At 51.4% G+C, this 27,861-nt stretch overlaps 1 protein-coding gene across 1 annotated transcript; it reads right to left on the bottom strand.

The window, feature by feature from the left end:
- Window positions 1-74: 74 nt before the first annotated feature.
- LOC144942775 (calcium/calmodulin-dependent protein kinase II inhibitor 1-like) lies at window positions 75-18,118 on the bottom strand. The gene is made up of 2 exons (XM_078869691.1): window positions 17,071-18,118; window positions 75-5,731 (listed from the first exon to the last, which is right to left on the bottom strand). The coding sequence occupies exons 1-2, from the start codon at window positions 17,303-17,305 to the stop codon at window positions 5,664-5,666; spliced, it is 303 nt and encodes a 100-aa protein (XP_078725817.1). The 5' UTR covers window positions 17,306-18,118; the 3' UTR covers window positions 75-5,663.
- Between the last annotated feature and the right edge of the window lie 9,743 nt (window positions 18,119-27,861).

The raw sequence follows: 27,861 nt of genomic DNA, 5'->3' as shown, positions 1-27,861 counted from the left end.
TCATCATTGCCATCTTCATAATAATTATTCATTGTGGTCATCATCGCCATCGTCATGAGTCATCATCGTCGTCGTCAGCGCAGTTGGCAGGAGCGTTCGCCCTTTATTGACGGAAGGGCGAGGTTAAACAGCGCGTGCATTCGCAGAGAGAGCGAGAGAGAGATGGAGAGAGAGAGAGACGGAGTTGAGAGATGAAGACGCAGATCGCGAGTGAAACCGCCCCAAGCCGCGCGAAACGCACCCAGACACGCAACTGCGCTCGTGTCATCACGGTGTGGGTGGGGGGGGATGTGGCTGGATTTCTCGTGGGAATACTTTCAGGAGCTCGGCCGCAGGATGGGCCATGGGCACGAGGTCCCCAGCCGGTGAAAAGGAAGCCCAGGAGACGGGCGCAATTGAAGGGGGAAGAGGCTGTCGCTGTGCGTGTGTTTATATTTGATGGGTGCCGCACGTCCGTCGATGGTTTTTACGAGTTCGTGCGGAAGCTGCCCTCGAAGCGACGTCGGTGAGTGTGGACCACTTCCACCGCGACGCATTTGCTCCCCGTTCGTGTCTGTTCCACACGAAAGACAAAGATCTCCCCCCCACTCCAGTGTAGCCTATGCAGACTGTTGGGGCAAGTGCAGTTCGCGAGCACCTATTAAGGTTGGCACTGCGGACGAAGGTCGCTGTGTAGTGCATCCAGCACCGCACCCGGCCGCATTTGTCTTCCCAGTGCTGATGTTTCACACACAGCATAAGCTTGTTTTGATTAAATTTGATTTAAATCACGGTTGCCGAGCTTAGGCCTAATTAGCCTCAAAAACGTCGAGCGGCCAGCAACCCACAGCACTATTGCAGGAGCTGTAGTCATGGATACTGGTTGGCAGGCGTCTTGAATTGAGCAAGGTTGTTTGTTACGCGACCCTTTGGAGGAGACACGATGGGACGGAATCCCCAAGTTGAGCAGCGCGAAGGGAAGACGCAGGCGACAGAGTGCGGTGCAGGATGAGACGAAGCAGTCCGCTAGACCCGACCCCTCGACGTTTTGAGGAACATTCGAGTGAAAGTTCAAGAGAACTCCAGCCCTGGTCGTGGCGCTGACGACGGCTGCGTTGATCTAGAGTGGGACCCGCGTTGCGTTTAGGTGCCACGTGCAATGATTGGCCGAACAACCTATAAATTGGTTATCTGCTTTGGTGCATCCAACATGGGCAGGGACTGGGGAGACAAAGGCGGCCGGGTTGCGGTTTTCCAGCCACACCCCCAGCTCCCCACCACATTGGGCCATGTCAGCTTTAATAGGTGCTCGCTAACAGCGCTTGCCCGTCACGTGCTGTGTGGTCGTATAGGGGGATCTGTGTCTCATCCACTCACACACGGTATGACGTTGTCACCCATCACCTTGACGTTGTATCAATGTAAGTCCTCGCTTAACGCGTGGCGGGGTTCACACTACGACGCGCTTTTCGCTTTGACGCGGTTCTTCCATTCGGGAATACTTGTCGCAGAACGCGTGACGCGCACCGTTATAACGCGGAATGCGCCCGTTATAACGCGCCCGTTATAACACTGTTTCTGAGCGGTCGAAGACGAACTACTTTATTGAGCTGCGCGGCTGAGCAGTACAGCGATACAGGACGCGGAATGATACAGTAACGCAGTGGCGGTGTGTACCCTCCGTTATTTGTCCCGCCATCTCACTGTGTTGCGTGTGTAGTAGTGGTGGTAGTAGTGGTAGTACATCGTATCTTGCTGAACCTTTATCGTTACTACATTAATTACGGGGAAATGTTTTCGCTTAATGCGGCACTTTTCAGGAACGCATCTTCCACCGCGTTAAACGAGGACTTAATGTACACGCATCACCACCGTCCCGCGTCGAATCAGAATCGTCAATCGTCGCACGCAACTTCTTGGTTCTTTCGGTAAAGTCACGTAGAAGGGAAGTAATAAAATAATAAAAATAAAACATAATAAAATACAATTATTTTATGTAAATAAATAAAACATAATAAAATTAAGCAGCTGTCGTCAGGTGAAAAAACTTTTTTCATTTAATGTTTTATTGTTATTATTTTATTATTTCCCTTCTACGTGACTTTACGGAAAGAATCAAGAAGATGAACCCCTGCAGTCACGAAAGCTTTAAATCGTCGCACGCAAGTCGATGCGTCCCACGCGTCGGGGTCTCCACCCATCTCTAACGGTGGCCCTGAACCAACGGTTGGAAATTCCACATTCCCATGACGGGCCGGGGGTGGGGTGCGGGGGCTGGGGGGGAGGGGCGACACGTTCCAGATGAGACTATAATGGATCTCGTGTCACTGAATTTGCCTCCCAGTTTTATGGGGGGGGGGTGGGTGGGGTGGGGGGCGCAGAGAAAATCACACCGTGTGGGCCCCCCCCAATGCCTTCAAAACTAAACCGGCACTATCACATCGGACACCGTGACGTGGAAGTGTCAGCCCTCCCCCCCCCCCCAAAGCGCGGGGCCCGGGGCAGTCACCCCTTGGGACGCCTCTGGGCTCTATTAAGAACCCATTCCTCAATACGGTCCCTTTATATCTGAAATCAGTGCGGCGAATATGAGAGTCTGGCATGAGCCTTCCCCAGGTCGCTCCGATATAACAAAGTTAACAATTGGGTGGTTAGGTCAGGGCGGTGCGGGGAGCGGGTTAACAGCAGTCAGCGGTGGGGGAGAGATAAAGGCGGCCGGCCAGGCGTCAACTTATTGACCGTCCGCCAAACATGCACCGCGCCAGCCTTAATAATAGGCGCTCGCTAGGGGGGGCGTTACCGACACGAACGACGCGGTACACGGAGAGGATGGAAGGGCGGCCGGGGGTCCGTCTGTGAATTCACGTCACCAATGACATCACTGTGACTCGCACGCTTCAAATCATGCTGATACCGATGTAGTAGATACAACACGAGCGATATTTATATATTGTCCCGTACGCAAAGGAGGAATTGTTTGCCTGTGGTAGAAATTCCACGTGTCCATGACGGGGCACGGTAGAAGAACAGCAGCAGCTGGGGCTCGGTTTGTATCTTTTTGTTTAAACGGAGACCGTTCGTCTTAATAATAATTGGCTGACGCTTGCAAAATTGACGACGCTCACAGACCACGGGGGTGTGGGGGGGGGGGTCTTTAACGTCCCTCCTTGGTACAGCCCCCGGGCTGAGATGACGGGGCGGTCGAAAAAGTTATTGCGACGTTAAGCGACCGACGTTTCGCGCCCGGTCCATGTTGTGTTCACCCCCCCCTCCCCCCCCACATCCGTGAGCGCGCCTCCTTACAACCCTCGTCGACAGAATTCCATCGCATGTCATTTCGCTAGAGACTTTTTGTTATTTAATATTAAAATTATATATATATATGTACGCGTTTTACTTGGTAGTTATTTGTTTAATACAGCCCCACAATTATTATGGAACTTTGGATAACAGTTACTGTCAGTCGCAGGCAGAAGCAGGAGCTTCCTTGCCACCGAGCAGAGTGTGCGTGTGTCGTGCGTGAGAGTGCGGAATTGCGGGGCTGCAATTCCTTGATAACTTTACATCCATTCATATGGCTCGGATGAATTTCTCCCCCAACCCACCAAACACCAACCAAAAAAACGAAACTCCGTGGCAGCTGCTGCGTCGGGGGAGGGGGTTCAGTTTGTGACGTGGGGGTCAATAAGCGCGTTTCGACGCGTTGACGCATTCCGTACGCGCCCGCCCGCGCGCGCGTAAATTTTTGTCGACGACGCAGCGCGTGGAGGCGTGCGAGTCCGCAAAAGGTGGACGTTGAAATCCCGCTCGCAGAACGAACGTTGAACGATGCACAACGTTGTCAGGCCCCGTGTATATAATGGAAGGAGGATCGGGCCTTGCTGCTGTAACGGGACATAATTAATCTCGCTCACAGAATTAATGATCAAATAATGTTCATGTTTGCAGGGCCAATATATGGAGGGATTGGGCATGGCTGTGCCTAAATAGATAATTAATACTCATGATTCGGTTAATCGTTTTGGGGTGGCAGGGGGGTGTGGCAGGGTGGGTCTTCATCTAGCAGCGGATCGACCATGTCCTCGCGGCTGGGCCAACTGAAACGCTGCGCTGGCGTTCACTGAGCCACATTCACCCCAGCTCACGGGAGTCGGGGCCATTCGGCCTCACTCACTCACTCTCTCTGAGCGTGAGCGGTTATAACCGCAGAATTGGTAAAGTTGGACTGCATTTATTTCGGAAGCATTTTGGCCGTAGACCAGCGCTATCGGACGGGCGCGGAATGAGGAGTGTTGCGAGCCAGTGTCACTGCAGAAATAATTTTTACTCGCTGTCAAAGTCAACCAGCGGTTTGGCAGCCGTATTTAATTAACACCGGCGGCCATGAAAATGCCCGGATAGGGCCCCCACGGCGATAAACGTCCCGCTAGTTCACCAGCATTGGTTTAAAGCAAAGGCTGACGGATTGCCCACGAGACACTGAATTTGGACACCGATGCTGCTGATCAAATGCCCTGGCGAGGAGAATGGCCCTGCCGCTTAACGGGAAGTTTGACACACGAACAAAACAACTGATGTTTTGTGTGTCACAAACACGGAGTTGGTGAGAGGCCAGAGCAGAATGCACAATAGTCAAACATTCCAAAAATCGTAAATATGTATCTATTCCACCCTTTAAACAGGGTCACGCTGCGTCGCTGGCTAGCGAGTGTGCCGCTTGGCAAAGAGGGAGTCTCAACACCCATTTTCAAGAGGATCCTGACTTGGGATGGTTTGGCCAATTAAAACTTTATTGTTCTTGTCGAGTGCGTTTACTTGTGGGATGAACCAGAGTGCCCGTTGACAACGTCAGTGTGAGTTTGTGTGTGTGTGCGCGTGCGTGTGGTTATATAGATTTAATACAGTAAAAAACATTTTCCCCACCACACCACTGACGACACATGTAGTGCTATAATCGCACACACCTCTCTAATAAATACTTCATGCAAAACAAAATAATACAGCCAAAGAAGCGAGCGGATCGGGCAAACCAATCCGCCCCCCCCCACCCACCCACCCACCCCCCCCAAAATAATATCCCCGCAGTTCCTTCCCAGCGATCCCCGCATCATCCCCTCCCCGTCCCGGCCCGCATCTCCGTTCTCCACTGCTGGCTTGCCGAAAGTGGTAGCCTCAAGTCGGTTTCCGTGGCGACAGTGCAGTTAAGGCGTTGTGTCCATTTGCTCCATCTCCCCCCCGTCGGTATCGGGGGAAGTAACCCGCGGCGCGGGCTGGCGCGCACGGGAACGCACGCAGAGCTCGCGAGCGCGTGTGCGCACGTGCACGCACGCGCGCGTGTGCGCACGTGCGCACGCACGCGCGTCACGCACGCGCGCCACGCACGCACACCCGCGCGTCACGCTCACCTACACCGTGTGCCTGCTACACGCGTCTTCCCGATCGTGTCAAAGGTCCGCTGATATTGTAATTCCCCCTTTGATATCAATGTCACACACACACACACAGCATATATATGTGTGTGTGTGTGTGCCATATGCGATGATGATTCGCAGTGCACTGTTATCGATGGCATTTGCCCGAACGTGAGGGCTTCTCACTCTGCTGCCCTTGATTGATTGGTTGGTCGATGGGTTGATGATTGGCCGACTCGTCGCTCTGTCGATCGATTGATGGGGTCGATCGATTTAATTGGGCGGTGTCTTGTCCGATAGGCCCTTGAGCACATCATCAATCCGCTCGTCCTCGATGACCACTGCGGAGAGGGGGGACAGTGGAATGTGGGAGGAGGAGGGGGGGGGGGGATGGGGAGGATGAGGAGGGGCGAGGAGTTTGGGGGGGAGAAGGAGAGTGGAGAAGGGGATGGGAGAAGGAGGAGGAGGGATGGGACGGAATGGCAGGAGGAAACGGAGGAGGAGGGAGCAGGAGGAGGGATGGAATGAAGAGGATGAGGGAGGGAGAGTAGAGAAGAGGAGGAGGAGGGGGGGGAGGAGGAGGGAGGAAGATGAGGGAGGGGGAGGAGGGGAAGGGGGAAGGGAGAGAACATTGGTTAATTCAAACATTGGCCGATCTGCCCGTGTATGCAATCGTGTGCGGTTACACATCATCGTCATCGATTCACGTCTCTTATTTACAAGACAAGAAAAACGCAGAGGTGGCCGGGTGGCTCAGAGGTCAGAGCCCCAGCGACAGCACCGCTAGGATTCTGGGTTCCAACCCAGATTTTGGCCGCCCCGTGAGCAGACCGGCTTCTCGTGTGCAGTGAGTTGATAGCCTCAGCCCGGTCACCAACGCAATAACAACCGTGACCCTCAATTGGTTTCCGTATTTAATTTGGATAAAGTCCAACTTTGGAAATTAAAATGTCAGTTCAGACTGTCGAGCGATGAACGTTGCTCTCTCGTGCGGCAGAACGGGTGGGAAAGTGCCGTGCCCTCTGCAGTGTTGAGTAGGTGGCTCTCTTGAAGGGATCTTAGAAGTAGCTCTTTGAAATCCACTTCCGTGGGCCGTTGTCTTAAACACGGCGGGTCCCACCACTGTGCGAGACATACGAACGGACTCTTCGGGTCAATACATGATGGCGACGATATTTTTCTATTTTTTAGCAGAGATTGGCAAAACCCACAAAGTTCGGTTATCTAATTGCACCTGGGTCCATCTTGGGTCGGTGAACCGGAAGAAATATCCCCGTGCCCGGCACACCACGTCCGGCATACCGCTCGCTTATGGGTTGTGGCTACCTCCTCCTCAACTACAGGCAGTGAACTGGAAAAGACGGCCAGTGAGCAATGAATCACGGGTGGAGGATTTGGAACTCTAAGCCCCGTGCATCACGGCCTGTCTCAAGCTTCGTTCGGGAGTAGAAAACAAAATATTTTGTTTATATTTACGATCGACCACAGCATTGTGGCACGTTCGTGACATCACTTGATATACATACAGCGATGCAATGACAATACAGGCTGTATTTACACTGCATGTAAATGCCACTGCGTCTCAAGGTACTGATGTCAACAGAGAGCTATGATGGAGTACAGCGATGGTGAATTCAAAGTTTATTTTAAAAAAATGTATTTCTCTTTATCAACGAACAAATGAGACTTGTTTTGGACAGCCCTAGACATCGACGCATTCGTCCACGTTGCTTTTATTGCCGTGAACGAGAACCTACGGTGTTCATGGGGTGCTCTTGCCCATCACATCAGACAACCTATCAGAGTATGCTGTCATTGGCCACACCTTGCCGATGAACACCAAGAGTTCGGAGGACGCTACAGAACGGGAACAATGGATAGCCGGGGAAGAGAAACACAAGAGGCCCTTTTGCCCAACAGTGGGAAGTTTTTGACTTGACAACAACCCCGCTGATAGACTCAGAGAAGTTGAAACCGTGGCAGGGTTTCCGGCTTAGACAAATACCGCTGGAATAATTTATCCTGAAGTCCGACAGGGTGCTGGGCGCAGTGTTAAGCGTGTCCCATGGTCACGTGTCCCATGGGCACGTGTCCCATGTCTATGTGTCGGTTGGACGTGAGTCCCATGGTCGCGTGTCCCAGCAGCAGCAGCAGCCGCCACCGTTATTCGTCAGCTAGCCACAGCCTTTCTCTAGCGACCCCAACGATCTCGACCCTGACCCCGACCCCCTGGACCCTGACCCCGACGACCTCGACCCTGACCCTTGACCCCGACGAACTCGACTCAGCCTTTTACCTTCGATGGAAATCGGCAGTCAAGGAGCCGAAGCAATTTCCCACACGACGTCCCAACAAGACCCCCCCCTCCCCTCCCCTCCCATCATCTTCGCTCGCCGCTCTTCCTCAAGCCTTCTTCTCCCTCCACGCGGAGCTCCTGACGGAGGTTCATCTCTGCTGTCTCTCTCTCTCTGCCATCCACGCGTCGCTGAGGTTCAAGCTGCTGCTGCTGCTATTGTTGCAGTGGAGTTTCCTTCTTTGCCTAAATTGTTACATGGTCATAGTTTCTGGGTTAGATCGTGTACGTCTGTTGTCAGTTATATATATATATTTAAAATCTATAACCCTTCACTACTCAACACAGTCAAATAAGCTCACATTGTCACGTGGAGGGTTGGCGGACAAAAATGTCGATTGCTTTGTTTTTATCAGGCCAAAACCGGAGGGTGGGATGCCGATAAGCGGGAAAAGAATCTCGACAATTCCGCGCGGTTCGTTTGGAGATTCCATCCGAGCGTCGCCAGCTGTTAGCAAAAGAGCTCGGCTCTCTCGCGTGAAATTAACTTCCCGATCATCAAACCGAAGATCACTTGGCGTCATCGTCCACGCGACAGCTCGCATTGATTTGCCTCTCGCCGTGTGGCGGAGGGTTCAGAGTTTAAACGTTGGGGCTGCGCCTTACGCGAAGATCTCACCTAAAATAATATGCCCGTGAATCATGATGTTGGTCGCGAAAGGCTACGTGTAAAATGTCCGATTTGCAATGTTCGTTCATGGTCAAGGTTTTTTTTCTGAATATAAATGTGCCGTTAAACCCGCCACCACCCGACACAGCCGATTGGTAAGGTTTGTCACGTAAACAAAACGTGCCAATTCGTTACTAGTACAGCACACCGGTGTACGACGTTTCGCTGGTGCTTACAGCCAGCCTCATCAGGGGATTTTCCAGAATCGTGAAGAAATTAAACTGCTTTAGGCCCTTAAATAGAGCTAAAGTGATGTCATCACTGCGAGTCTCTCAGGCGCGAAGACCAGTGGGGTTAATGTAGTCATGTAAATTACAATGGATTTTGTTAATCTGATCATGTGCAGGACCTATTAACGACTGGGTTAGTCACAGTTAATCAACAATGTTGAATTTTTCTGTGCTGTATTCTCCTTTTTTCACCCCCCCCCCTTCGCTCCCGTAGTCACCTTAGAAAAAACTAGCCTCTTAAGCTCAAGAGGCCCAATGAATGAAAACAACAACAACAGCAGCAACACAACTCAGCTCAAACACCCAACAAGACAGGCATCCGTATAAAAACAGAGACTATGCAGGACAAGGTCGCCTATCCGACCCTCACACACCCCGTTCCGATCGAAGGCCCCACCATCCCGTGTCGATAAATTCGCGTGGACGCGTGCTACCGTCCCTTTCTTTTTGGCCCTACAGGGCCACATTCACGAATCCGACACTTTTCACGTAGCCGCCCGCCTCTTACCTCCGGCCAGCCCGCCCACCCAGCCAGCAAGCCAGCCAGCCAGCCGGATTATGCGACGTTTCTCATTTGCGCCGGAATTGAAAATGACGGCTCCAATGGAAGACTGCCAGTTAATTATCGCATTTTAAATTCATAAATAAGAGAGGGGGGGGTGGTGGAGGGGCCGCGGGGCTTTAGTGGGGTGCGGGTGGGAAATTACATCCATAAACGGGGGCTGGAATTACAGTGGCGAATTCAGAGGCCAGCGTCTCCGCACCGAACAGAAACCTAATCCAATCCCATCGCCACAGCACCCTTCTAAGCTCATCCGATGACCCAATCTTTGGTCCCTCTGTCACTCGCCGTGCCCAGTGCCTCAACGCAGAACAACGCTCGATCCGTCAAACGTGAACCCCTTTATTTCACCACCGATCTGTCTGCGTATTTCTCGCCCGAGTCTCGGCCCGTGGAGGTGCTCGTGTGGCAATTTACAGACGGCGAACAAGGGGCAGGCGCCATCCCAGCCCCGTTGAATAAAGGGCATCGTCAAATGTGAAATGGCTAAGGGCTCTTCCAAATTGGTTTCGATACTACGTTGTCAAATATATATGAATAGAATGATCTAAAGTCCCCTTGTCAATCCACTAATGTTGGGCGGAAGCCATTCCATGGCAGCGCACGCAGTTGCACGGTTTGTTTTGACCATACTTCACCACGTTGGTCAATGAGGTTTGGTGAAGGGCGGTGGCGGTGGCGGGAAACTGATTAAAAGTTGGTTACATAAGGGACACCACCAAAATGTGATTTCATATTTCATCAAAATATTTCACCCGGAGAATCCCCTGAGAAAGGAACATTCTAGATTGCAAGGGTGAATTTGCTCGGCGAGTCTAACCCTGATGAATTAATGGATGTACAGTATTAAATGCGTGTAGGCCAGTCTTAATTTGTTTATTTAAAGGACATCACACATGAGGAATGACTTGGCTGTTACATGGGCATGGTTATATAAAACACATTCTTGCGGAGGGAGCTGGTAGGAACGTTGGGTTGCTCGGTCAATGGCCAGGGTCAACGGCGGCGTGGTGTATTCCGCAAATATGGCCGACTGTGAGGGCGGGCACAAGCCGGCGTGAGTAGGTTAAACGTTGAGTTTTATAAGGGCACCACGGGGTGACCAGCCCCTCCCCAGCTAGCCCCACCTCTCCCACCCCCCACCCAGCCTCTCCCCACCCTCCCCACCCAGCCCCTCCCCACCCAGCCCCTCCCCACCCTCCCCACCCAGCCCCTCCCCACCCTCCCCTCCCCACCCAGCCCCTCCCTCCCCACCCAGCCCCTCCCTGCACGACGGACGCAATAATCCCGTGGGCTGGTGTAACCAGGAGGTTCCTACCAGTACCAAGGACGTGAACTGCCATATAACGCATGAAGCTTACAGTATTGATGTTCGCGATCGCATGACTCCAACCACATATACAAATTTTAGGCTAAGCCGACCTAGGGGGGAAGTCATTGCACATCACAGTTGTTTACCGATGATGATGTGGTGAGTCATGCTGTGAATGTGTCATGTAAAAACGTATTAATGCCGAGTGTAATTATTTCAATTTCCAGCCACAGCCAACGTCAGTTAGCCGTGCATATTAAGCACAAAGGCAAATATAAACGTTACCCTTATAGCCTTGAGCAGCCTGTTGGGGAAAGTGGTGTTAGCGAGCCGCTATGAAGGCCAGCACGGCACAACCTATGAGCGCGGGAGGGGGGGGGGGGGCAACACCACGCCCGACCGCCTTTGTCTCCCCAGTGCTGATGTTTGAGACACCGCAGCAGGTGACACATTTAAGGTTGAGTCGACCTAAGTGAGGCCTAGGACCCGTTCAGATAATCGTGATTAGATGTTGGTCGTGAGCGGGGATTCGACATCGGGTACCAGGGACTCGCAGGACACTGATGCTGGCCACTCACCCCCTCGTCGTTATGGCACTTGCCATGACAGTCTGCTAAAGGCTATAGGGAGGCTCTTTGTCTTTGGCTGTATGTCTGTGTGCACACACTGGATACGAGTACACGCAATGTATGCGTGTGAGCGTGTGCGAGATGATTGTGTGGAGAGTGCGGCAACGTAGCGTCCCGAGTTCGACTCTGATGACGGCCAACACCGGTGACTATTATCTGAACCGGTCCTGGGACTCGCCTAGATCGACTCAACCTCAAATGAGTACCTGGTGCAATGTGTAAACATCGCCACTAGGGAGACAAAGGCGGCCGGGCGTGGTGCTGACCACCCACCCCCTAGCGTGCTGTTCCGGCTTCCATAGGCGCTCGCAAACAGCACCTGCTCCTACAGTCTGTTAGGGCTCTACGGTTAATCTTTGTCTTTGTGCGGAGAGAGGGAGGGAGAAAGAGAGAATGGGTATTAAATTACAAATTGAGGTTTGAATTAATGTGAAATCACAAGGCGAGGGACAGGCCGTGCTTTTCAAACGATTATCAGTGCGCGCCACATCAACACGTCACTTAAAGCCGCGCCAAGGTCAGCCCCAAGGACAGCCAAGGTCAAACATCCATCCGCGTCGTGAGCGGGATTCGAACTCGGGACGTGTGTTCGTATGATGGAGGGGAGATTGATGATGGATCAGCAATGGTCAAATGTTCACGTGGATGCGGTTGAGTGGGTGAGAGTGACTCACGCAGACATGCTGCCGGTGATGTAAACTCTGCGGCCAATGATTTTGAAACATTGACTCATGTGGAGATTCATAGACTGACACAGAGACCCATCGATTCACACAGACCCACAAACTCACACAGATACCCATAGACTCACACAGACACCCCATAGACAAACACATACAACCATAGACTCACATAAACATTCATAGACTCACGCATATGCCCATACTAACATATAGCCACATTGACTTATGTTATAGAAACGGGCGATGTGTTACTATGCAGTTCATGGTTTCAGGTGTTGACTCAGGTGGGAATTAGTAGAGTCACCTGGAGACCCATATAAACTCACACAGGAACCCGTAGACTTACAGGGAGACCCATCTTAGCTTTGGTCACATCGTTTGAAACCATCGACTAAAACTATGGGAGCGGGCAATGGCGTTCCGTGCTCCGTGTGTGTGGCACACGGTGTCGTGATTAGTGACAGCCATCGCCGTATCGTGTGTGGGCTACTCTGCATTGGCTATTGGTGCAGCAGCAGCAGCAAGAGGTGGTGGAGGAAGGAGGAGGAGGAGGCGGTAGCTGCCATCTGCTGCGCACTGCTCTGCCGCCCATCATCAGCAAGGGGCCGTGGTTTTTCCTGCGGGGTAAACCGAAACCCGTCGGATGGATGGATGTCCCTGCTGTGGGGTAGGCGATTAAGGAAAGTGCTCGTTTGACTGTGCAGCACATCGCACCGCGTGTCACACCATCTTGCCGGAGTGCACCACGGATGAAAGGGCCCTTTGCCAGTGCACGGTGTTTGCCGATGGGGGCTGTCGGGACCTCTATCGCCAGTCGCACCACAGGCGGCATTTGTTTAAGCTGGCGACACCCTCGCCCATAAGACTCGGCTGCATCGAAGCTGGCCACAAAATGGTGCCCGCGCGGTGTTTAGATCGCCTCCACACATGCCATGACTTGTCAGATCAGTGGAGTAACAAGCAAAGGGGGGGGGGGGCAGGGGGTGCCTTACCCCCCCCTACCTCCCCCCTGGTGACCAAAGCTACGAGTTTGAGCCCCCTTGACAACCACCACGAGACATGTTAATCAACAACAGTCTCTAAAACAACAACAACTTGTAGTTATTTATTTATTTAAAACTCGGTTTAAATTAGTTGTGTGTTTTTTCAATTAAAATGCTGAATGATGGGATGAGGCAAGAGGAGAAGCCGCGATGTAGAGATAATAGCCTCCTAGGTGCGACCGTGCGAGACAAATCAAATGTTGGGGTCCCACCTGACCAATTTCTGCACCTCCACCTGAGCTGATGACGTCGTTACCTCGCCACTGTGTCAGACACATCGCACCGGAAGGCCGCTAGGCTGATGGAACTAAACATGGTCCATTTAAAGCTTTCGTGACTGCAGGGATTCATCTTCTTGGTTCTTTCGGTAAAGTCACGTAGAAGGGAAATAATAAAATAAGAAAAATAAAACATATTTTATTATGCTTTAATAAAGGGAAATAAAAAAATAAAAAAAATAAAAACATCTTTTATTATGTTTAATTTTTATTATTTTATTATTTACATTCTACGTGACTTTACCGAAAGAACCAAGAAGATAAACATGGTCCAACACATTCGTCACTTGAACACCGTGGCCTTAAAATAAATGAATAAAAACACGTATATGAAAGGCGACGTTTCAGGCAACGACCCTTCTTCTGAGCACGTACAATGCACTTGCTAAAAATGCCGGTTGAATTTGTGTCGACGTTCCGCGCGCCTGATGTTGACCCTGGAAATAAACAACTCGAGGCCCAGCTGATGGTCACCCTGGGGAAGACGAGGCGCGTTCCCGTCTCTCGAGTGCCAGCCCCCGGTTGGACAAAAATAAACGTGGAATTGTCTCGTTTGTCCCCTTTTCTCAGCGTGGCAAGGCCACTGCCCCCTCGCCCCCTCGCCCCGTGTGTACACCACTCGATTGTTAACGCGAGGCATCGGACACCTCCGTCTGTGTGCCATTACTTCCTGCGCGGGATTCCTCCGCTAAGCTTCGTTGCGAGTCATCTTCTTGGTTCTTTCGGTAAAGTCACGTAGAATGGAAACAATAAAAATAATAAAAGATAATAAAATAATTCTCACGACGTTTCGGTCACAACGCACGCAGCCGTCCTCTGACGCTGTCTCCCCGACAGACCTGGTCTTCACCTGATGACGGCTGCTTGCGTTGTGGCCGAAACGTCGTGAGAATTATTTTATTATGTTTTATTTTATTATTTTTATTGTTTCCATTCTACGTGACTTTACCGAAAGAACCAAGAAGATGAATCCCTGCAGTCACGAAAGCTTTAAATCGAAATTTACTGCGAGTGTTGGAGGAGAAAAGCCAGAGTTCATTTGTGGAGTGTAAAAAAACAAGATATATACACCAACAATAAAGATTGTTGTTGTTGGGTTCGATCGCGTAAATAGAAATGTGTCATTAAACCCGCCACCACCCGACACAGCCAATTATCAAGATTTGTCGCGTAAACAAAAGGTAGCCAATTAGTTTCTATTTCAGCACGCCGGTTGTGTGTTGGAGAGGAAAAAACTCACAACGTTTAGAATTCGATTCCTGTGACGTTCCATCGGTGAAAACCACGACCGGCTTCATCAGGCGACAACTAGATCTAACCCCCAAAAAACTCACCTTTATTATTGATAATATTAGTCGCTTCGCTATTCTGGCAAATCGCCCCATGATGCTGGATGCAATTACCAGCGAAACGTCGTACTACTCAAATTGTAAATGTTGTGGAGTTACTCTCCAACACACCGGTGGGCTGAAGTAGTATCTAATTGGCGCGTTGTTTACGTGAACAAACCTTACTGGCCGTGTCAGGTGGTGGAGGGTTACGACACATTTACACTTACGCGATCTCACCCAAAAACCGTTATTATGAATAATATTGGTCGCGAAAGCCTACGTGTTAAAAGCCTACATGTTACACTGATCTATACAAATATATATCCATGCATACAATGACAAAACACTCAAATAGAGCTGCACGCGTAATAAGCTGCCAGCAACCTACTTTCTGTACTGCATCTCCTAGAGGCAACCAACCCCCCATGATCCGCTAACCCCCTAAACCCCTCCCAATACGGTGGGGTTTCAGGCCTGCATCATGGCAGTGGCGTTATCGAACAAGTGAAATTAATTGATTGAAATCAGTTTTGTTAAATGCGCGAATGAATTGATGAACGGATGAATGAATAACAGCGGATAACAGAAACTCGATAAGGGTCGGCCATTAGTGTTTGTTACGCCACAAATAACGCATGTCACGTTGCTCAATTACACACCGCCACGTCACCACGTGCGTATGTCTGCACTCGAAGTCGCGGTGGCGAGATGTTAACTCCCTCGCCTGGTATGCAGGAGGTCGTGGGCTCGATCCCGAAATTGACGCCTCTATATTTCGAGTTTGCGTGTCTGTCTCCCTCCCCGTGATCGCTTGGATATTTCTCCAGGTCCTCCGGTTTTTCACTCCATTTTTAGAATCAACATTGTGCGTTTTAGAGTATTTGGCTGCTATGCATTTCCACGTGATTAGCCACTTCGTTGATCAATCCTTATGTGGCCATGTCGCTTCAGAAAAAAATAGCTCTATATAGCTCAGTGGGCCTTACCATGGTAAAATAATAAAGAAAATGTTTCGTCTTCAGGTTGTCTATCCTATACATACAAATCAGGTCGTTTGTCTGGCATACAAATCATAAATGTCACCTGGGTTGATTCCAGGCAGGTGAGTTTCACGTCACCTCGTGCGTAGGAAGGGCTGCCCGCCAAGGATTGTATATGCAAATCTTCCAGGTCATGTGACTTACCAAAACTCCACGAATACATGTCGTACATCTTGCGTGCAATAATCGTACGAATCTTAAACGATTGTGCTATGGGGATGGGCTTGGGGATGCCTTCATCCGGCAGTGGATTGATCATGGTGACGAATCCTCTCTCAGATGAAGGTGAGCGTCACGTTCCCTCGTCCGTAGGACGGTCTGCCCTCTGGCCCATGCCCTCGCAATTGGGGCCGCTTACATAACCGAGTGAAACGCCTTAAATTGGGGAAGATTATGGTACGAGACCAGACCTTGACGTCGTGGAAATTCCACAGTGCCATGGCAGGGGATGGGCTTGGACAAGGGTAACCTTTTCGACAACCACCGTTTAACTCTTTCCCCCACAACGTGGTACTCGATTTAGCGACCACCCGACCCGAATGTGATCTTGGTTACCATCAGCCCACAGTGGGCCAGGCACCGTGCGTCTCGCTCACTGTGTGTACGCAATGGGCGCGTATGTACATGTACGTGTGTGTGTGTCGTGTGTGTGTGCGCGTATTCATATGTGGGGAGCGGTGGTGTAGCGGTTTAGCGCTACGAACCTGGCAACCCGGGTTCGATTCCCGCTCACGGCCATCACCAGTGACGAGTATTTGAACCGGCCCCGAGCCTCCCTCTAGGTAGACTCAGCCTCAAATGAGTACATGGTACGGTGTGCAGTAAACATCGTCACTGGGGAGACAATGGCGGTCGGGCGTCGTGCATAGGTGTTCGTTAACTGCATTTGCCAAAAGTCTGTCAAGGCTTTGTCTTTGTACTTATGTATGCGTGCAAGGCGGCGTATGTGTTTGGCGGTGTGTACGTTGTGTATATATAATACACCCGATTGTGTATACAATAAATGTATACTTATAGCCTTGTGTGCCTGTATATGTACACGCCTGTATATGTACACGCCTGTATAAATATACACGTGCCACACAGGTACGGATTAGGCACAAGCCCTCACCTGTCTGACTCGGTGAGTCATCCAAAACACAGATGCTCACCCCGCCCCTACACCACCACCCCACATCCCTGGGCATCATCAAACAAAAGCAAAACGCCGAACGCCCCAAGTAGCTCAAGGCGCTCTACGCTCGTGAAACCAAACAAAGAAAGACAAAAAACCCCGAAAATAAACTAAACATAAAAATTGCAAACATCAATTAACGTAATTTGTAATCGTTCTATTCGAGCAAAATGTGTCACGCGGCTGATGTAATTAAGGTGGAGCAGCTTGTCTGACTCGCAGTCAAATCACTGATTAGGGTCCCCAGTAGGCGAGCACCCACTACTGCCCCCCCCAAAATAAAACTGCCCCCCCTCGACACAGCCCCCCCTTTCCCCAGCCCCCCTCGAACACAACCCCCCCTCCCCCCACGTCGCACCACCCATTCATCCTCACCGCACTGCGTGCGTCCGATCTGACCCAACTTTGGAGGTCTCTTTCCTTGCCCACCGGCTCCACCTCCTCCTCCTCCGCCGCCGCCGCCGCCTCCTCCACCACCTCCTCCTCCTCCCCCGCTGCCGTAGAAGTTGTCCGTGCCCTGGAGGCGGCACGAGAAGGCCAGCTGCCCCACGTCCGATCCCTCGGGGAAGCGCGCCAGCTTCTCATCCGCGTAGGGCATCACCTCCGACATGCCTGCGCCAAGCGCTCTTCAATTCGCCGCGCTCTCTCCTCCTCCTCCCCCTTCACGCTCTGTTCCCTCGGCGTCTCTCCGTCTCTTCACTCCTCTTCTGGTCTCCGCGCCGCTGTCGTTCTCCCCCCCCCCCCTCCTCCTTGTCTCTGTCTAATTGCCCGCTGTTGTCCCCTCGTCTCAGGGAGTCGTAGCAAGCCCCGTGTCCGTCCTCTCGTCTTCTGCTTCTTCCTCTCTGCGTCTCTTTGTTCAATGCGACCGCAACGCGATTGGAGATCGATGCCTCTCTGACAGTTAAACAGCTGCCACCACCGCCGCCGCCGCTGCTGCTGCTGACGATGATGATGATGCGGCCGCTGCTGCTGCTGCCACCGCCGCTGCGATCGGCCGACGAAACGCGTTCGTTACACGGACGCCACCAACACCGCAGCAATCAAATCAATAACAATACTAATGACAGCGGCGAGGGTAATTACGCTCGACGTTGGATAAATAATAGTCGAGGAGTCTTCTTCGATTGTTGTCGTCTCGAGCCCCCTTTTGTCGGATAAAAAAACAAACAAATTCGATTCTGTTGCGCGTCAATTGGTCCCAATGCTGCTGCTGCCGCTGCTGCTACCGAAGCTGCTGCTGCTGCTGATGTTGTTTTATCACTGTGCCTCGATGAACGGCGCTGGTTCTATTCTACACAACGCGGGCACCTCTGTCCATCGGTTGTGTCCGCTCGGCTCAAGCCTGGCGCTCTCTCTCTGCCTCGCGAGATCTCTTCACTCCGTGTGTCACCTACTCCCCCGCGCATCCCACTCATATAGGCGTGACGTCACCCCACCTCATCCCCAGCGCGAGCGCCGTTGTGGGGAGGGGGGCAAGGGGGGGGGCGCTACCACCAGTGTCATTGGCCTAGGTGGGATCCCAGGTACCGCCTACAACCAAAGCCAAAGGTCCCCCGTAGAGCCAGCCTTCCCCCAGGCATTTTGGAGGGGCAAGTGCTGTTAGCGAAGAACACCTATGTAGGCGGGCACCACGCCCGACCGCCTTTGTCTCCCCCCCCCCAAGCGCCCATGTTGTTTTCACGCCCGCATCAGGTGCTCGTTTTAGGCTGAGCTGACCTTGGGGAGGGTTCCAGGACCGGGTTCAGATAATCGTCACCGATGTTGGTGGCCGTGAGCGGGAAACCTCGAGCCGTCGCGCTAACCGCTACGCTACCGCTCCTCGGCCGCCTGCAACCACCACCCCCACCCCCACCATCGTCGTCTCACCCACCACCATCGTCGTCTCACCCACCACCACCACCACCCCTCCCCTCTTCTACATCACAACGCACAACCCCCCACTCACCCCCCCCCCAATTCTACCCCCCCCACCACAATCCCTCTCTTAACGGTGACGTCACCTTCACGGCCCCATTGCACGCGTAGTGTTTTGTGAATGGCCGTTATTTGTTTAATGTACAAACACAAATAGACAAGATTCACCCATATTTAGAAGTTGACTTAACGACTGCCACAGTGATCTCGTCAGGATCGCCTATTGAGACGTGATCCACGCACGAGGGGGTAGTGTGGTCGGAAGAAAAAAAAACCCACGCCCGGCCGCCTTTGTCTCCCCAGTGCTGTGTTTTTTTTAACACCTCACCAAGTATTCATTTGAGGCCGAGTCGACCCAGGTTCAGATATTTGTCACTAAAGTTGGCCGTGAGCGGGATTCGAACTGGGGGTTGATGGGTTCATCGCGCAGTACGCTAACCGCGTCGCCACCGCTCCCCATAACACGCACACACTGGAACTATATATAGCGTGGGAGCTCATGCGGAGATAGTGGTAACATGTGCCTTACTCACAGGGGTTGTAACGAGCTTAATAATCGATTAAGATCTATTATTAAGCTCGCCGTAAATGCATCGATTGATGTCAATTATAAGCATCGATGTTTTTCTTTCTTTCAAATACGTATGCGGTGTATTTAACTGGATTACGTGACGCTTGCCATCGCCAGAGGCCGCCACAGTCACCACAATTGTAAAGCAAACTAAAATAAAGTCTTGAGGTGGCCGGTAGGCTCAAGAGTGTCAGAATATTGAGCTTTAATTGCGGAGAGCCTGGGTTCGAATCGGGGTCTCAGCCGCCCTGTGTTCAAACCGGGTTCTCAAGTGTATCGAGCTAACGATCTCAACTCGACCATCGATGACTTGCCATGGAAACCCACAGATTCACAGAGACCCATAGATGCACAGAGATATCCATAGATTCACATATATATCCATAGATTAACATATATACCAATAGATTCACAGAGACCCATAGATTCACATAGATACCCATAGATTCACATAGATACCCACAGATTCACAGAGACCCATAGATTCATATAGATACCCATAGATTCACAGAGACCCGTAGATTCACATAGATACCCATAGATGCACCATAGATACCCATAGATTCACAGAGACCCGTAGATTCACAAAGATATTCATTGATTCAGAGACACATAGATTCGCATAGATACCCATAGATTCACATAGATACCCATAGATTCACATAGATACCCACAGATTCACAGAGACCCATAGATTCACATAAATACCCACATATTCACAGAGACCCGTAGATTCACATAGATTCCCATGAATTCACATAGATACCCATATATTTACAGACCCATAGATTCACATAGATACACATACATTCACACAGATACCCATTGATTCACATAAAGACCCATAGATTCACACACTGGCGGAGCCAGTGGGGGATGGGGTGGCACGTGCCCCTCCCAATGATCCGACCGAAATCCCGAATATCGATCGGATCATTGGGGTTTATCAGTAATAAATCGGCATTTTGCGACCCCCACTGCCACTGTGTAGCATATTATTACGTGCCAGGGACTCTATGAGATGATAGGACAATAGTCCGAGTCCATAATTGGCGATAAGTAACGGCAAAGCAGTTAAAGTGACTCACAGAATTGTGCGCAGTCGCGTATACAGTCCACGACTTCCCTGAAGGCAAACACCTTCAGCGAGCGCGATGCCGATCACACAACGCGGTTCGAATTCGACCCTCGATCGATGGCTGCGCCATCGCCGCACACGCGTCGAATAAAAAGCAAGGGACAAGTCCTCACTTACTAAGAACTCCTCTATAATTTGTAATTGCTGGAGGGGTTGCCCCCCTCCCTGAAAATCCTGGCTCCGCCATTGGATTCACATAAATATCCATAGATTATCATAGATACCCATAGATTCATACAGATACCCATAGATTCACATCGAGACTGAGTTGTAATGAAACCTGGGTTCTCCAGTGTAGCGAGTTCATACTCTCAGCCCAATCAATGCGACTCGTGCCATTTTTATTCAGTAGTTCGATCGCGTCGAATCTGGAGCCTGGATATTTCTCGAATGGGTGACCATCACGCACGCACAGGTCGTGTCACTGGGATATTTGGTGATGGGCAGCAGAGTGCAGTACAGTGCAACAATGTGCTTTGGTTGTACTTCTGTTGCTGCCCACATTCACCAACCCGCGTTGCCCAGCATGGTGAAGTATGGTCGAATAGCAACAACACGCCGCTCCACGTGAAGTCCTCTTCACGACAGGGCTGTACACGTACATGATCTGGCCGAGGTATTAATGCCATGACCCACACAGGTGTTAGTCACCTAATGTGCGCGAATCTTCCCCAAGGGGACACTTGAGCCAACACCCATGAGAGGTCATCGAAGGCATCTTACTCATCAGCTTTGCCCGCATTCCCTCACAGATACTCATCTTCTGTGAGGACGTGGGCTACCACCACCACTACCATCACTTTTTCTCACCTATTCTTTGGTTCTTTCGGTAAAGTCACGTAGATAGAAAAATAATAAAAAAGAAAGTGAATAAAAAATAATAAAAATAATAAATAATAAAAATAAAATAAAGACAAAAACCACGACGTTTCGATCGTAACACAAGCGGTCGTCCTGGTGATGACCGCTTGTGTTATTTTTTTTAAGTTAAACATTTTCTCACCTGTTGATGGAGAGGCGAGCCCACAACAGCCTGGGATTTCCAGCCTCCAACACACCCCACCGTCACATTTCAAGCCAAGCCCTCCCCTATTTTTTGGCGACGGTTTCTGACGTCCTGCCCCTATTAGAAGGGGCCGTGCATCCCCTCCCATGATGACAGGAGTTGGAACCAGTCCCAACTATTTCCGTCCGCATCCCACAGAGAGCCCGGGGTGGTAACGGTTCAAGCTCCCAACGGAGGATGCACGACCCGAGACTGTTCTAAACCCGCCTGCCCGCCAGCGAGCTTCTGGGAAATTCCGTGCGGCCAGCCAAAGTGATTGGCTGGTGTTTCTCGAGGTGCGGTGAGTAATTCTTTTGACTAGACCACGTTGGGATTTTTGGTTCGACGGCGTCATAGATGGGTTTTTTTTTCTATTGTTGTTGTTGTTCTACTTCTCCCCAACGGTCTCTCCTGCACAAGTTTGTCATCGCCCTTGTTTGGAGGTTCCTTGGGTAATTATTATGCCGCAGTGGAAAATGTTACCAAACTCATATCAATAAGCCAGAGAGCCCTCTTAGTCATTGAAAGACACAAACAAGGCCGCGCACACACAGGCGAAGAAGGTACCCATATAATCTACACAGGCTGTTGGAGAAAGTGCTGTTAGTGAGCACCTCGTTACTAGAGTTACTAGAGACTAGCAGTGCACTGGGGGGGAAGGGGGGTCGTGAGTGTTAGGGGTATGTCACCGGGGTCAAAGTTCAGCGCACCAAACACGACGTTACCGTTGACCACGCACAACAACGACAAAGATCCCCCCTATAGCCTGTAACAGACTGTAGGGGAAAGTGCTGTTAGCGAGCACTTATGAAGGCCAGCACGGCACACCAGCACCACGCCCGGCCGCCTTTGTCTCCTCGAGTGACGATGTTTGTACACCGCACCAGGTACTCATTTGAGGCTGAGTCGACCTAGGGGAAGAGGCCCAGGACCAGTTCAGATAATCGTCACCAGTGTTGGCCGTGAGTGGGAATCGAACTGGGGTCACCGGGGTTCGTAGCGCAGCGCGCTGACCGCTGCACCACCGCTCCCCACACAAACATACAAAAGACAAAGATCCCCCCTATAGCTGGTAACAGACTGTTGGGGCAAGTGCTGTTAGCGAGCACCTATGAAGGCCAGCACGGCACACGAGGGGGTGGGTGGCCAGCACCACTCCTGGCCGCCTTTGTCTTCCCAGTAGCGATGTTTATACACCGCACCAGATACTCATTTGAGGCTGAGTCGACCTAGGAGAGGCCCAGGACCGGTTCAGATAATGGTCACTGGGTGTTGGCCGTGAGCGGGAATCGAACCCGGATCGCCAGGTTCGTAGCGCAGCGTAGCGCTAATCGCTACACCACCGCTCCCCACACATACACACACTCACATGGACACACACACACGCGCGGATTGATGCACACGCGCATACACACACGGACAGTCACAGTGACACAGACGCGTTATGAAAGGGCGTTGTATTGAATCGTATGCAAATTGACGCCGCATTGGCGTCATTAGAGTGCTTCTGACTCAGGTTTCAAACATGTTCTGGCTTCCCTCAAACTTGTTGGACTCTCTAAGACTGAGGGAGCCCGAGGGTGGTGTGGTAGGGCGTGTGTGTATACAAGGCGACGTTTCGGGCAATGGTCCTTCTTCACAGCACACGGGTAGAGTGGGAGGTCCTAAGTCTCTCTGGCCTGTGTGCCGTGAGGTCCATTGGTTGGAACGTGGCCTATGTTTCTTTTAAAGACCACACACGTTTTGGCCAAAGTTGGTAAAACGTTGGTCAAACGGCTCCAACCGCATGCTAACGTTGTTTAAAACGTTGGTCAAAGATGACGATGACGGAGCGGGCGTAACTCATCACGGGGCCGTGACTGCGACCGCGACTGCTGAACCAGAGGGCAGAGCGGCCGTGACTGCCCCCAGGATCAACTTACTCGAGACGGCGGTGCACCGAGGAAGACCACGCGTGGCATTTGGCTATGCAGTACATGCCAGAGGTCGCAACCGGGTACCCGATACCCGTACCCTACCCGATACCCGGCTACCCGTACCCGGGTACGGGTAGCCGTTTGCCACCCTGGTGCGGCCGGGTACGGGTACGGGTAGGCCGTGAGTCACTGGTGAGTAACCGTTTGTCACTCATTTCGGGTAGGTACGGGTACGGGTAAGCAATCAAAACCCGTTTGCGACCTCTGGTACATGCAGGGTATATACATGTTTACTGAGTTTACTAATTGGCTGAACTGGTAAAAAAGAGAAAAGTTCAAGGCGCGGCCCTGCAATAGCCTGCGCTCGTCACTGCTGGCAGAAGGGCCTCCGCTAGAGGGAGCTCCAGAGAGCCCCGCTCCAGAGTATTTGGTCTACTCTTCCACGCTGACCAAGACATCTGGGCTGTATGTAGTGTACTTAAATACGTTTACTGAGCTCACTTAATTGGCTGAGCTGCTAATATTTATGGTGATGATGATGGGGGGGGGGGTATTGCTCGCTCCTCAAAACAATATTTAATAGCTCAAGAGAGTCGGGACTGTCCGTTTCACTTACGTGGTAAGATTTTTAAAAGATTGACGTTAAATTTGTATTTTTATTTTAAGTGATTTGTTTACCTTTCCGATACCTTGCACTCCTATCGTGATGATAACCCGCCCCTACTAGACATCTGTGAAAAAAGTTTTATAGCTCATCGGATTCCTCCGGTATAAATACAGTATTCTGATCGCTGTAAACTAAGAGAATGAGTAGATAATCCACAGACTTAACAGACCAGGCTAAGATTCACCAGGGGTGTTGGCGACTAAACGAAGACTGCCCGCACTACGATCAGCACGGTTTGCTACGTACGGTGCGAAAGGAGTTCAACATAAATGCGCCACGTCCTTTCTCAAAGACGTCAGCTATCATTGCCTTCCTTCCATTTAGCTCATTCCACTTAGCTCAGTTGCCAATTGTTCAAGTTGCTTACGTAACTTCATTCATCGCTTCCCCCTGCTCCTTGCACCTAATACTATTCCCAGTCAAAAACGAAGACGTAACTACATTTTACTAAAATAACAAATGAAAGGACCGTGTAAAATTACGCGTTGCTCTCTCTCTGCTGGTCTTGGGGGTTTTCGAGTCAGCATTTGCAAGCCAAGTCTGCCACCTTGTGGCTACACACACACACGTCACTGCATTATCATCCACCATCATCGTTATATGTCTCACTCTTACTGGTAGGAACCCACTGGTTCCACCAGCCCACAGGGGATTATTGTGTCCGTCCGTCGTGCAGGGAGGGGCTGGGTGGGGAGGGAGGGGCTGGGTGGGGAGGGAGGGGAGGGTGGGGAGGAGAGGGGCTGGGTGGGGAGGGGAGGGTGGGGAGGGGCTGGGTGGGGAGGGCGGGGAGGGGCTGGGTGGGGAGGGTGGGGCTGGGTGGGAGGGGTGGGGCTGGGTGGGGAGGGGCTGGTCACCCCGTGGTGCCCTTATAAAACTCAACGTTTAACCTACTCACGCCGGCTTGTGCCCACCCTCAATCGGCCATATTTGCGGAATACACCACTCCGCCGTTGACCCTGGCCATTGACCGAGCAACCCAACGTTCCTACCAGCTCCCTCCGCAGGAATGTGTTTATCTTCCATCCGTGGGCTTTCCACGCCCACATCCCATGAATTCATCCCGTCTTCCGTATCTCAATCAACCCAGTCCTGGGTCCTCGAGACAGGTACCGGATCTCAATGTCGGCTTGAGAACAAGTTCCAAGGCAGGGTCCGTTACTAATTGTCATAGGAGGTGGGCCACCTTCGCCGATAAGACATCATCAGCGTGAGGTCCGTCACACCATTTGAAACCATGGGGGTTTGACAGCAGCACGATGATGATGATGGGGTTGTGTTTTGACCATTTTCCATTCGTGGTTTGTCGTCGGCCGCACGTCAGGGGCCGCACTAGAGGCCACCACGGGCCGCTAGTGGCCTGCGGGGCCTTGCATTGAAGCACATTGCGCTAAGGTCTCGTTCTTGACCTTGGCCTCAATCCGTGTCGTCATCGTTGTCAGCAATGATCGAGCCACTGCTGGATTAAAGCATCAAAAAGCCATCACCATCCCTCTAGATCTTGCGATGACACAATCCATCTAGCTCCCCCCTCGACTGCAGCGCCTCCACACAGGTGGTCGGGGTGGCGAGATGTTAACTGCCTCGCCTGGTATACAGGGGGTCGTGGGTTCTATCCCGATCCTGACATGCATGTCTCTCTTTCTCTCTCTCCCCGTGGTCGCGTGGATTTTTCTCCGGATCCTCCGGTCTCCCCCTCCACATTGAGAATCAACGTGCATTTAGAGTATTTGACTGCTATGAATGTCCACATGATAAGCCACTTCGTTGAGCTATCATTTGTGGCCAGGTCGCTTCTGAAAAAAAAGAACTACATAGCTTGGCGGGCCTTACCTGGTAAAATAACAAAAAAATATTTTAATGGTTTTTAGTTCAAGCCTATTAGCGTCCTATCCCCTCGGCTACAGCTCCTCCACACTTAAAACTCCAGCACCTGTTCTCGGCTCCCCGCATGCATTGCATAGGGTCGGCCCGTCTAACCCGTTTAACCTGCCGCTTGATGATCATAACATCTTTGGTTCATCCCTTGTCACAAACAGCAAACGAAAAAAAACCTCCATGTCATTGTGGAACCCGGCTCTGTCTTTAGAAACGCACGTCAACAAATATTTAAAAAAGTAATATTTACGTTAAATCGCTCGGATAAAATCTTGCCTGTCCGCCTCTGATGCAGAGAAGTTGATCCATGCACTCGTCTTTTCTCGGGTCGAATATTCTAATGCCCCTCTGTCAGAGGTCGCAAACGGGTTTTGATTCCTTACCCGTACCCGTACCCGGCCGCACCAGGGTCGCAAATGGGTACCCGTACCCGTACCCAGCCGGGTACGGGTACCCGTACGCTACCCGTACCCTACCAGAAATGAGTGACAAACGGTTACTCACCGGTGACTCACGGCCTACCAGTACTCGTACCCGGCCGCACCAGGGTCGCAAACGGGTACCCGTACCCGGCCGGGTACGGGTAGCCGGGTATCGGGTAGGGTACGGGTATCGGGTACCCGGTTGCGACCTCTGCCCTCTGTCAGGCTTCCCGGCAAAGGGTCCTGAAGCGACCTCGAGTTGTATCGAGAACTACTCCTTACCAACACATATGCCCAAGTCCTGGCCCCCTGACACTGGCTCCCGGTAAGACAGCTTCTATTTAAATATTTACTGAGTGAACCTTTTAAGAATTAAGAGGGCTCGCACCGATCTGTATTCGTGACCTATTGAAACTAAGCTATTTTAAACAAAACGTTATATTTTATCAGACAAGGCCCACTGAGCTATTTCGCACTTTTCAAGAAGCGACCTGGCCACGAATGATAGCTCAACGAAGTGGCTCATCACTTTGACATTTATTGCAGCCAAATACTCTCAACCCATTTTGCTAAACGTGGAGGTTAAAAACCCGAGGACCGAGAAAAATCCACGTGACTACGGAGAGACACGCAAACTCGAAATATACAGGAGGCGTCTGGGTCGGGATCGAAGCTACGACCATCCTGTATACCAGGCGAGGGAGTTAACATCTCGCCACGGAGAGAGAGGCACGCAAACTCCACATATACAGCAGGTGTCTGGGTCAGGATCGAATCCACGAGTTAATCTACTCTATACCGTGGCTCACCGCCTGTGGGAAGCACTGATTTCACCCTCAAAACGAATCGTTTCTCTTGCTTTAGCCATGCACTATGGCCATACAACCCTAACTATGGCTCATTATATAGACCCGTCACAAGGGAACGGCAAATCGGGGTGACCGCCCCGGGCCCCGTGCTTTGGGGGGTGGGGGGGGCTTCGACCTCACGGTGTGAGATGATTTGGCCCGGAGCCCCCGCACCACCCCCCTATGGACGGCCCTGCTCGTACACCAAACGACGGCAGTCTGCACTCAAAGAGTGTAGGAGGAGGAACAGCGAAACTACACGAACTCTCTCTCTACTGAAGCCCTCTCAGTTCGTGGCTGGCAAGACCTCGACATCGGAATTTGGCTCCTGAACCATATTGCTGCTGCTGTCATCGTACACAGGAATGGAATATTTCCCAAGTTTGTTATCGCTGCTACAAGTCCCTCTCTGCCCGTCTGGCCAGGACTGCATTTCGTGTGGCCATAAATATTGCTGGGTCATTGTTCAGCGCGTTGTGCATTTTTCTTTGAAAGGCGCTTTATGAAAACAAATGTATTCTTAATTCGCTATTCTTATTAAACTAAGCCTCGGCGTGTCCAAATCTGTTCGGTCACAGCTCCTCCACATACACAGTTCAACATCCGCACGTCCTCACACCCAGCCCACCACGGCACCACCCACAAATTTACAAATGTGGGATCCGCCCGTGGCAAAGAGGTCCATGGAAGGTTATGGAAAGCCATGGAAAGTTCACAGCTTGCGTGCAACTTGTAGAATATTTTTGGTAAGGAGGGGGAAGTGAAGGGCG

The sequence above is a fragment of the Lampetra fluviatilis genome, chromosome 28 (genome assembly GCF_964198595.1).
Source record: "Lampetra fluviatilis chromosome 28, kcLamFluv1.1, whole genome shotgun sequence".
NCBI lineage: Eukaryota > Metazoa > Chordata > Hyperoartia > Petromyzontiformes > Petromyzontidae > Lampetra > Lampetra fluviatilis.
Note: the sequence above shows the minus strand (reverse complement) of the source record. Positions and strands in the feature narration are given on the sequence as shown.

Coding starts and splice junctions, on each gene's coding strand:
- LOC144942775 (XM_078869691.1), bottom strand. CDS start 17,305: ATGTCGGAGGTGATGCCCTACGCGGATGAGAAGCTGGCGCGCTTCCCC. Junction 5,732..17,070: donor GATCGGACGCACGCAGTGCG/GTGAGGATGAAT, acceptor CCCTCTCCGCAG/TGGTCATCGAGGACGAGCGG.